The sequence below is a fragment of the Choloepus didactylus genome, assembly GCF_015220235.1.
Source record: "Choloepus didactylus isolate mChoDid1 chromosome X unlocalized genomic scaffold, mChoDid1.pri SUPER_X_unloc1, whole genome shotgun sequence".
Taxonomy (NCBI): Eukaryota; Metazoa; Chordata; class Mammalia; order Pilosa; family Megalonychidae; genus Choloepus; species Choloepus didactylus.
In genome coordinates, this window is record NW_023637621.1 from 1,888,572 (window position 1) to 1,900,271 (window position 11,700).

An 11,700-nucleotide genomic window follows, 5' to 3' on the forward strand; every position below is an offset into this window, starting at 1 on the left:
GCTGCTGTAACAAACATCCCCAGCATAAGTAAATGTTTAGTACTTGTTTTCATCCCAGTCAGCTGGGTGCAAAAGTACCCTTTACTCCATACAATCATTGTGGGGCCAGGAACCTGTCATTGCAATGTTCTACCATTGTTTAAAGAAGCTCTTTTCAATGGAGGGTCCTTGAGACAGCTCTAAGGCAACCATGTATCGAGAACATTAATTTATCTCCTCTATATAAGCACTGATGCTACTATGTATCACGCTTGGGAGAATTGAGAGAATTGTCAGTAGCATTATTTTCTTTGGGGCCTTGTTTTCTCATGGAGCTTGAGTTGCAGAAGGCTTAGGGGTCCTTGTGATTCACCCAGCCAGTGGGGAGAGAGGGGGGTAGGAAAAGCATGCCCCTCCTCACTGCCCAGTCCAGAGGTGACCACACCACCTCTTCCCAGTCCACTAGTGAGACTCAGCCCCATGGCCCTCTCCTGGTGCAAGGAGGCTGAGGCTTGGAGCCAGGTGTGAGCCCAAGGTGAGGAAAACACAGGTATTGGTGAGCATGTTACTCTTGGCCATAGATATATTCATCACCAACCTTCATTTGCATCATGGAGGCAGGAAAAATAGACTGTGTATTTTCAGAGAAGCTGCTTGTATTTGCATGAAGGTGTGTCCTAACATGACTTCTATTGAACTTGACTTTGCTGTTTTTTTTCTTTACAACAGATGGTAGGTTGCCCTGAAATTGAGAGTTCTGCTGCAACCATTTGTGACCCCGTTTCACCATCCTTCCCCCAATTTGCAGACTTCACAGAGACCCAAACCACTTCGGTATATATTTATACTTCTTAAACACACTCGTCTCTCTAATTGCTCATTATCTTCCCAGAATATCTATGTCTGCAACATCCCAAAGAACATGTCACATGCATTATTCCTCACCCCAGGAGCTTTCTGAATGGTTTCTCCAACCAGGAATAAGTTCTGTTGAGATTGCTCCATTTCTCTGTTATCCAAGTAGCTAAGGTCCCTGGTTGTTGGAATAGACTTTTTCTCCTTCATTATTTTCCTTCTTGTTGCTCATTTGGTTGGTTATTCTCTTGCCCTTATTTTAGGAAGAATCAGAAAAGAAATAGACATAACATCAACATGGCATGTTATCTCACTCAATTTTTTATTTGAAGTTTTGGTAGGATTTTGGAGCAATGTCTAAAATCACTATTGGAAGATTTTGAATTTTAATTTTTTAAAGAAAATTTGCCTTAATGGATTCAGACTTCTGTTAGCAAAGAACCATCACAGAGTGATTCCATAGACCTTTAATTCTCAGCAAGAGATTATCTTGGTAAAATGCTTCCAAGAGCATTTGGTATAAACTATCAATGCTATTTCTGAAAAGTTAACTTTGATACATTCCACAAGAACTTTTAGCATCTCAGCTTTCACAAGAAATGGACAGTGGTTCAGGAAAAGCTAAGAACAGCAAAGCTAAGCTTTGCAAAACTTCCCAGAGAAGGCTCATTGGCACGGCCAAAAGAGCTCTCTGTATTTTGGGCTTTCCTTGAGGTCCCCTGGAGCCCATCACTGACTAATGGCACAATGGTTATATTTCTAGCAGCCAGTTGATACAGCTGAAAGCAGCCCATCTGAGGACGTCTTGGAAGCAGGACAGGAAGCCCCTGTTGACGTCACCGGGGACCCCGCCCCTCAGGATGCTTTGGAGGTGGTATCCGAACCCTTGTCCCCCTCCTAGTCCAAAGCTCCTGATGGAGACATTGCTATCAGCTCCCACTGCAGCTGCACGCATGCACCGGCTGGTTAATTCGATTTTCAGCCTTGCTTTTTTGCAATCAGAGCAGGTCTGCCTGTCTGGAGAATCCGATCCGTGTGTCTTCTGTTGGGTCTTTGCCTGAGGGTGCTTGCTGTAGTTTATTTCCTCGATGATTCTGCACAGCCTTTAAAAGCCATCATGCCCAAGTTTATTAAAGTGAAGCGGAGAGGCTGTGCTAGCTCTTCCTGCAGTGTGAACATGGATGCTAATGCACGATGCTTAATTTTCTAATACAAAGAGAATAAAAGCTGTGAGATTGGGGGGGGGGGGAATGTTTTGATCCAAATCGAGCATGCAGAGATTTCTTCTTTAAGATCTAAGTGAAAGATGCTTTCTTCCTGAACTCTCCTCTTCTGGATTTCCTAGTCTTCATTCTCTCCTGTGGATGCATTTGGTGAAAATAACAGCTGAAGTGTAGGGCTTTTTCCATTAATAATGACGTAATCACATGCTTTGGTCCTCAAATAATAGCGAATGGAAAATACTGCTTTGGAGCTGGGTGTTGGGTGTCTGATGAATGTTATTGTTGAAAATGTATTTGGAACCTGACCTGCCATGTATTAAATATTTTAGTTTGTAGAACACCTTTAACAGAATTTACTCTTTGAGAAAATGTGAAAGTTTATTGTCACCCTAACTTTGCCAATCTCGTCTATACTAAAGGCAACCATTTGAACCTATTTCTAGAGCTGTGTGTAACAAGGTTTCTTCTGAAACTGCTATCTGCCAAATGCGAGTTTGCCCCCACAGTATTTTCAGCCATTTGCAATGGTTTTGAGGTCGTATGACTTGAATCTGTAATTATGAGTGGATGTAGGTGTGTGGGTGGGATGTTGGGCTGAGCTCCTTTGACAGCTCTGCATCGGGGTTGGCTTGGAGCCCGGGACAGGTGCATTGATATCTCGAGCACCTGATGCCCACCTCAGACACTGGGGGGGAGTTACCTAGTGCAGGAGTGTCCTCAAAAGAATCCTAATGATCCGACTCTAGAGCTTAGCTCTGTGCCTCCCACCCCATAGCTACCTGCGCCTGTCCAGAGGGCACCCAGAGCCTCCGAGCTTCCAAAGGTGTCACTGGGAGCGGAGTGTCTCATTCCAGTGGTGCCCAGTCTCTGTCCATTTCCTTAACTGGGCAAGTTTGACCTTCTCTTCCTACGTGTCTCCACTGTGTTACAGAGCTCCCTTAGCTACTGCCGTGTATGACAGCCTAATTCATGAGTCCAAGGAGCTTTTTGGAAGCACATGTCCTCTGGCTATCACCTCAGTGTTTTGTCATAAGAAACTGGGGTGGCAGCTGGGGGTGCCAACAAGTCCCATAAGTTCCAGAAAACTTGAATTCTCAGGAACTCATGTGTCTAAACCCTCACTTCAGGTGCTCTTAGGGTGATGGTGGGAGATATTAAGCTAGCTTAGAATAGATCTGCTTTCACTGTCGATATTTCCTGAATCATGGGATGGCTCTGTTTTAATAAAGAGTGTTGTAATGCATGCAGATTGGCAGACTGTTCCATGTCAAAACCCTTTAAAACATGGTGGTGAATACTTGGAGGAAAAATTACTATATTTCCAGTGGTATAGAAACAATAATGCATATTTCTACAGTCCAACTCATCCCCCAAATATACACCATCTGGGAAATTATCTGTGTCAACTTGAGTGTCAAATATGTATATGTATTTGTATTATGTATATGTATAGGTATAGGCATATGGTAAATACAGGTATATGGTATATATATACACATATATATGTGTATATGTATATACAGTATACATATAAACTTTATACATATATATGTATATACAATGGAGGTATATGTATGTGAGTGTGTTTGTGTGTGTGTTTCCATTTGTCTGGATGTCTGCGTATCCACTGTTGCTACTTCATGCATACTTTAAAAGTCTTTTTCTAGTCTTGATAAGAAGTTTTCAAAGCAAATATATTTATTTTTGCTGACCCCCTTGAGTACCAAACATAAGTAAGATGTGTGTGTGTTTACACACTTGTGTTTTTAAATGTCCTCTCATACCAATCACTAAAGAAGACAGAAACCCTGCCATTTTGCCATTGCAAGAGGAAAATTATTTAAATTATCTTGCCAAGAGGTCCAAAATATAATAGGTTTCATTTAGATAAAACCTATAATTTTCTTCATTTAACATAATTTATTTACTGTGATACAGAATATTGAAATTTTGCTGGGTGTAAATATGAAATCAATAATGTGCATGTGTACACGTGGATAGCATGGTTTAGCCACTAGAAATTAAAAACAATTCTAAGGAAAAAGTGAACACATATAATTTTGCATGTCATGTAATTTCAAACATTGTAGTCAGGCAAAAAGCATCTTCTTAAGAGAGTACCACGTTAAGTCCAGTACGTATTTTGTTCAAAAGAAAAACGCTCCTGAGAAGCACCTGTCTCTGAAAACTGGATTCGTTGGTAGGGTGAATTACCAACCCTTGGGTGGCTTGGGAATTTTTTGTTCATGATGAACAACTTCAAAAATCACTTCTCGTTGGCTTGTCTTTTGTAGATTGACCTGGCCATTTCCGTGTCCGAGATTTCCATTCAAGAGAAGGTCAAGGAACTAAATCCTAAGGAAGAAAGAAGAAAGTGGGAAGAAGGACGAATCGACTACATGGGGAAAGACGCGTTTGCCCGCATTCAGGAGAAGCTGGATCGGTTTTTGCAGTAATCACAGTCGTCGCGTGTGTGTGTGTGGTTAGAAAATGTCTCGTTTCTGTGGTCCTGTCGTGTGAAAATCTCCTCTACTCTACTACTTTTCAAGGGAAAAGCCTGTTCCATAATGTGCCTCTATTTATGGTTGTCACATTTGAGTGCCTAACAGACATCCTGTAGAAAATAAAACTCCAGCTTGAAGCCCTGCGGATCCAAACTACAAATGAGTTGTGTGTAGGCTTTCCTGAGAGCTCAGTTCTCCCTTGGTCTTATCGGTAAAAGTTGCAGAAAGACACTTCTCTTGTTGAAAGTGGTCTCTGCTCTTACTAGAAGGGACTCAAACTCTGCCTTATACAGGTGCTACGTATATATCCTTGTGTAGTTCAACACTCTGCTGCAAATTTTCTTCTGTCACCAAGCTAATCACACTAATATATGTGTTCTGTACCTTGGGAATCTCAGAAAATTAAACAATCTGTATTCCTATCCTCCAGAGCTCATTAGTCATTGAGACATCTTGACTTTGACTCCATGTAGACGTTTATGAAGCGATTCTGACTCACTCCACGACTGGAGTTTTGAAGTCTAGCAGGATGTCACGGTGCCTTTGATGGGAACTCAATTGGGGAATTGACAGATATTTGGAAGTAATATTTTGACTGGTTTGGGGATGTAACCTCTTCTAAACCAATTGACTTTTGGTTTAGAAGAACCAAGGGTTTGCTCCACATGATTTCTAGCAGCTCATTCATGATAACAGAATCTGGAGAAACTCTTTGTTTAAAGATATGTCCATTTGCATTTGGCTATGTCCAGTATGCCCCCTCTGTACCTCACTACCTCAGTTTTCAATAATTTATTGACTCACTGTGCACTCTAAGCCATTTCAACACAACTCTTTGGGGAGAATTCTCAGTTTTATGAGACACAGGAAAGTCTCATCTTCAGGAGTATCCTACTTTTATGAATTGATACAGTATGCTGTAACATCTCAGTGGCTCACTGATTGTGGCCACACCAATTATAATTGAAGGTGAAAATCATAGTAATAAAGAGATGGAAATGTGATGTTTGAAAGTTTTGCATGGTTTATTTATCATACACTCACAGTTGGAAAGCAAAGGATTAATTGCAGAGTCTTGAGGAAGCTGGGAGACTGTGTGCTTTCACGTTTTAATTAACTGGACGTGTTTGACCATGTTTACATCACCTGAAGCAGCGCAGCCCTTTGGGCCAGGAAAACCTGTTTAAACTTTTCATCATGTTCCTTTGCTTTGGTTTCTTCAAGGTGAGGGTTGTGGGGAGGGACTGCTTCTGTTCACATCTGGGTGATGCATAATCTGCAGTCTCAGGTGGCAGTGAACGTTTGACTCTTCGGGAGCTCATTTAAAAGATCCATACAGATATCATCTTAGTTGGATTGGGGTGAGTGGAAGCAATCATTGGTGGTGCCTATGAGAAACAGAACTGGGCCCAATGAATGTGAAAGAAGATGGTTCAAAAAAGGAGTATTTGAGTCACTTTGGCTTCTCTGGAGAAGTGAATTCATATTCGTAGACAATGGTGAATTGACTTGAGGTAAAAGATCAACCTGGAATTCTGTCGAGCACTCTAGTATATATCCTGGCATTTGAATGAATGCTAACACACTGACAAAATTTCAAAACAGCAATATGCTCTCTGTTTGCTTTGTGTGTGCATGTGTTATGAGAAATCAGAATCCAATTTAAGTTTAAGAGAAGGAATGTGGCTGCCTTTTCCCTACAAGACCCTTAATTGCTAGATGGATTTTCAGAATTTCTAGAAGAAGGAAAATGCCTAGAATCATTTACTTCTCATCCTCTAAGCTCCCATAAGATTTTTCCAGGGAAGTGACCCATTTCTTGGCATTGCTTTCTCACTCTCATTCACTCATTCATTTAGTCATTCCACAAATAGCTCTTGAGTTCTGTGACAAGTGTGAAATCAATACATGAGAAGTTCAAGCACATTTTGAAGACTAAATAGCATCTCAATGAGCAGTATAAAAAGATTTAATTGCCTAGTGTGTGTGTGTGTGTGTGCGCGCGTGCGTGCCAATATCAGCATCTATGGTGCACAATGCTGGGAACATAGAATAATGAAAGCTGAGTTAACACGGGATGTGATTTGATATACACTATCACTACTCTTTTGATATATAGAAAGGTCTTTGTTGGTATGTTTCAACAGTTGTTCCAGGGATGTTTTGAAATTATTGGATATTTTTGGGCAGAAGAAAATGACATGGGAAGAAAAGACATTTTTAGATAAATTGACATGACAGATTGGAGTGAGATGTGTAGATCCCGATGAAAAAAGTGTAGTATTTTTGTTCGTCAAAATCACTGTGTGTGTCAAATCTTGCTGAAACCATTTGCTCATATTTGAATGCATATGAATGTTCAGTGTGGACCTGCAAATGATTTGAAGCAAAATGGGAGTCTTTTCTGGCCACACTTGTAAATTAGAAAAAGTGGACCAATTATCTATTCTGATAGCATAGCCTGTGCGCTAAAGAGGACAATCATAGGTTAGAGCAGTGCTTGAGATTCAAAAACTGTCTTATGTACCAGCTCTTTCCATTATCCTAAAAAAAACAAATTGCAGTACTTTTTGGCACAAGGAACACTTTCTGAAGTGCTTCATCACAGTTCCAATTATATCTAGCATGAGAAACATACTCTGCAGATAAAACAAGTTTTCTTTTTAGCAGGAAAAAAAAAGAAAATGTTCAACTGGTATTTTGAAGACAACAGCAACTGTTGCCCTAGATACAAACATTTAATTCAATAAATAATGATCAAATCCCCCTTACTCTTTGGCCATTTCATGGTTTCCTGGCCAAATAAGATTCCCCAGTATCACTTTGTACTTTCTTCCCTCAAATCTGGAATCAGCCCTTACTTTAAAGGTCTATTTTACTTTTTAAAGCTAGTTGTATTACATTGCTACTTGTGATGTTCTAAATCATGTAGCCTATAGCTTGAAAACCACTTCTCTGAAGCATCCTTGCAATAAACAATAAGTTTCCATGTCCTTTTTCCTTATCTGTAATATAGGAGCTTTAATAGGATTTTTCTTGAGATAATAATGGAATAAGGAATCTAAAGTTCTTAGCCCATTATGTTATTCACATGCTTCAAGCATGTGAAAATGTTTAAAAGTTAAGCAAATATTGATAAACATGATCATCATCTATATTCTGCTTGAACAGAATGTCAAGGGAAAAAAAATGGTTAAAGTGACTTAAGTCCAGGTTAAAGGCTTATTAGCTGATATGCTTTCGGGAATACCTGGAGACCAAGTAACTCGCTGAGCAGAAGCAAGATGGGATTTTTAGAGAGAAGGAGAAGAAGGGGGTATATGACCTTGTGGTCTGCCAGACTCCGATTTTCTTCATGTTTAACTGCTGCAAAACATGAAGTTGAGACAGTTGGAATTTGTTGCATTTTTTGTGCCTCTTACTTGTGATTGCTGGAGCAAATCCTTCCCAGTGACTCACAGAACAGTGCTTTCAAGAGCTGTTTAGAAGTCTTTCAGTCTCTCAAGGTTCAGGGGAGGGGGAGGGAGCACAAAAAGTAGGGGGAGGGGAAGAGAGAAGAGAAAGCAAAGGAAAAGATGGGAAGACTCCAAGCAAGGGAAACTGGCTCTCTTTTAATCCCCTTATAGCTCTGAATGGAGAAGAACTAACTGTTCGGGGAGGTATCCCATGCCTTCTTTTGACTATATCTAATCTTTATAAAATGCGGCAGAATTTTATCTCCATCTACTTCCCAATGACTGGTGCCTATTGACCCCTGTGGAGAAAAAGCTAATCTTTCAGCCATGTGGCATCTTGTTAGAAACCAACTGGGGCTCTTGAAAGCTAAGACTAAGATTGCTTCATCAGGGCTGGCTCTCCAAGAACCCTTTTTTCCCCTTGGATTGTGGGGAATTGGCTGAATTTCCTTTCCTGGCTGCCCCCACCTTGTCTTCCTCTTGGTGTTTGCCTTCCACCAAGATTGCTTTTCAAGAGGAGGTTACACACCCCATAATGCCCCTCTTTCTGGCCATAAAGAGAAATAAGTACACAAGTATTTCTCTCTTTAAAAGTTGTATTCTACTTTACATCAACCAGAAGAAAGTTTCTCTGGTGGTATATCTAGGGATCTATGCTTACTTTTGTTCTATTCAACCTATTTAGCAATAACTTAAGCTATTACATGGAAGAAGTAAAATATATCAGTGGGTGTGGTAGATTGAATTATGTACCCTGGGTGGGGAGGCTGTTACTCTTAATTTATTCCTATGCATGTAAGCTCATTGTAAATAGGACATTTTGAAGATGATATTTTTAGTTATGGTGTATCCTATCTGAACGAGTTTGAGCCTTAATCCTATTACTGGTAGCTTTATGACAAGATGGCCATGTGGAGAAGTGAGAAAGTGGAAGTCAACAGAACCAGAAGACAGAGGAGAGGACATTACCATATGCATTGCCATGTGATGGGAAAGCCAAGGAACCCAGGGATCGCCAGCAGACAGCACCAGATCACCACAGTCTTCAGGGAGAAAGCATCTCCTTGCTGACACCTTGATTTTGAACTTCTCCTAGCCTCAAAACTTTGAGCCAATAAATTCTGGTTGATAAGCCAAAAAAAAAAAAAAAAAAAAAGTTGTACAGCCCACTGTGCCAGTTTGAATGTATTATGTCCCCCAAAATGACATTACCTTTGATAAAATCTTGTGTGGGCAGATGTATTAGTGTTGATTGGATTGTAATTCTTTGAGTGTTTCCATGAAGATGTGACCCACTCAACTGTAGGTGATAGCTGATCAGATAATTTCCATGGAGGTGTGGCCCTGCCCATTCAACATGGGCCTTGCTTAGTTTACTAGAGAACTATATAAGCTCAGACAGAAGGCGTGAGCTTGCTACAGCCAAGAGGGACACTTTGAAGAACACACAGGAGCTGAGAGAGGAGCTGCAGCTTATGGAGACATTTTGGAGATGGCCTTTGAAAGCAGATTTTTGCTTTGGAGAAGCTAAGAGAGGACAAACACCCCAAGAGCAACTGAGTGACATTTTTGAGGAGCTGCAGCCTAGAGAGGAACGTCCTGGGAGAAAGCCATTCTGAAACCAGAACTTGGAGCAGACGCCAGCCACATGCCTTCCCAGCTAACAGAGGTTTTCTGAAACCAGAACTTGGAGCAGACGCCAGCCACATGCCTTCCCAGCTAACAGAGGTTTTCCAGATGCCATTGGCCATCCTCCAGTGAAGGTACCCGATTGTTGATGACTTACCTTGAACACTTTGTGGCCTTAAGACTGTAACTTTGTAACCAAATAAACTCCCATTATAAAAGCCAATGCATTTCTGGTGTTTTTCATTCTGGCAGCATTAGCAAACAGGAACACTCACTGAGATATAGCACCTGATGGGGCCATACCCAGAGGGTGAAAATGCAAAACAGCAAAAATGAGAAAGTTACAGCTGTGCCCCAAAATCCCAGGGAGTTTGACCAGGGCCTCTCTTTCTTGGAACTGTTTCTTCATCACTGCCTTGTTGCCCGGTTCAGGCTGTGTGACTTGGTTCCTTGACATTTAGCCAAGAATCACACTTAGAGATGTTTATTTATTCCTTCTGCACTCTGGTTAGTGATTGCGCATTCACGTCAGTTGGAGATGGAGTCAAGCAACAAAGAGCAACCAGAATTTATAAGGGGGAGTTTGTAAAGAGTCTGGGAAGAGTGAATCTTGTTTGTGTCCCCTATTTTGGTAAGCTGACTATTGATGAAGGGCTCAGTCTGGGCAGTTTGCCCTTACATAAACCACTCTCAAGTAGACAGTGTTGGCCAGAAGCCCTTGAGCCTTTAGTGGTGGAGCTGTGTGGCCGGTTTTCTCCAAGGATTTCCATCAGCCCCTTCACTGGGTTTGGCCAGCTTTGCATCTTTTCCCTCACTCTGCTGCATCTTAACCCCAGGTGGACACTCTATTTAGTTTCTCCCCTGGGGTGATCATTCTGTCCCCCTTTATGGTGGCCTCCCCCACTTCCACTACCATGGGATAGAATGACCTTGAATTGGGCATTTTGCAGATTTTCACCAGCCCATTGTTTGCACCTTTTTCTGGCTCAGATAAGAATCTGTGTTTGCTAGCAACAGAAGTGAACCTGGGTTACCGAAGCCAAACAATGTAGGTGCTGAGTAGGTGGGATTGTTCCAAGGTTAAGCAAACTGAAGATTCCGTTTTGTCAAAAGCAAGGTCGAGAGCAGTCCCTGGGATGAGGCAGAGAGGATTATCAGGCAGTTTTCTCAGAAAGCTGCTGTCAATGTTTGCAATTTGGAGCCAAGCCTGGGTCTCTGCTCGCCCTTTGACTACCGTCTTACCTTGTACCCATTTGGGAAGGGGACAAGCAGCAGAGCCAGGTTGGAGTGTTCTCAAAAGAAAGGGTGCAACAGAAAAGCAGGGAAAACATCAGAAGGCCAGAACTGGTTTCCTGGCTTATTATTCTTCAGCCAGCGCAGGACGTGGTTTTCTCATATACTAATGGATAAACTGGCCTCATGCCTGCAGATATTGCATCTTGAATGACCCCAAATTGCTAGAGATTGAAGGAGCCATGCTTTGTAAAGAATTTAGAAAAGTGTCTGGAATATATTAAGAGCTCCATGGATGTCTGCTGCTGCATTAAAGCCCAGTGAGAAGAGATGCAATCGAAGAGGGATGTCTGGCTAGGGGTGGGGATGGGGGTAGGTTGGGGAGGGGGTGGCCATCGTGCATTTGCAACTCGTTATAAGTAGATATGAAAACCCCTCCTTCCCAGAAGCTGTAGGTCTTTAAACAGTCATGCCCTCTGTGCTGGTTTGCATATATTATGTCTCCCAGAAAAAGCCATGTTCTTTAATGCAGTCTTGGGGGCAGCAGATGTTTTAGTGTGGATTAGGTTGGAACCTATTGGTTCAGTATTTCCATGGAGGTGTGGCCATACCCATTCAGCATGGACCTTGATTAGTTTACTGGAGCCTTATAAAAGCTCAGACAGAAAGAGCTCACAGCTAGCTGTAGCTGAGACAGACATTTTGAAGATGGCTGTTGGAAGCTGATGCAGACATTTTGGAGAACGCCATTTTGAAACACAACCTGGGAACAAGTGGACACCAGCCACATGCTTTCCCAGCTAATAGAGTTTTCTGGATGCC

General features: G+C 41.7%; 1 protein-coding gene across 1 annotated transcript; it reads left to right on the plus strand.

The window, feature by feature from the left end:
* Positions 1–704: 704 nt before the first annotated feature.
* Positions 705–5,574, plus strand: LOC119525840 (glycogenin-2-like). The gene is made up of 3 exons (XM_037824645.1): positions 705–813; positions 1,598–1,705; positions 4,352–5,574. The coding sequence occupies exons 1-3, from the start codon at positions 709–711 to the stop codon at positions 4,511–4,513; spliced, it is 375 nt and encodes a 124-aa protein (XP_037680573.1). The 5' UTR covers positions 705–708; the 3' UTR covers positions 4,514–5,574.
* The last annotated feature ends 6,126 nt before the right edge of the window (positions 5,575–11,700 follow it).

Coding starts and splice junctions, on each gene's coding strand:
- LOC119525840 (XM_037824645.1), top strand. CDS start 709: ATGGTAGGTTGCCCTGAAATTGAGAGTTCTGCTGCAACCATTTGTGAC. Junction 814..1,597: donor CAGAGACCCAAACCACTTCG/GTATATATTTAT, acceptor TTATATTTCTAG/CAGCCAGTTGATACAGCTGA. Junction 1,706..4,351: donor CCCCTCAGGATGCTTTGGAG/GTGGTATCCGAA, acceptor TGTCTTTTGTAG/ATTGACCTGGCCATTTCCGT.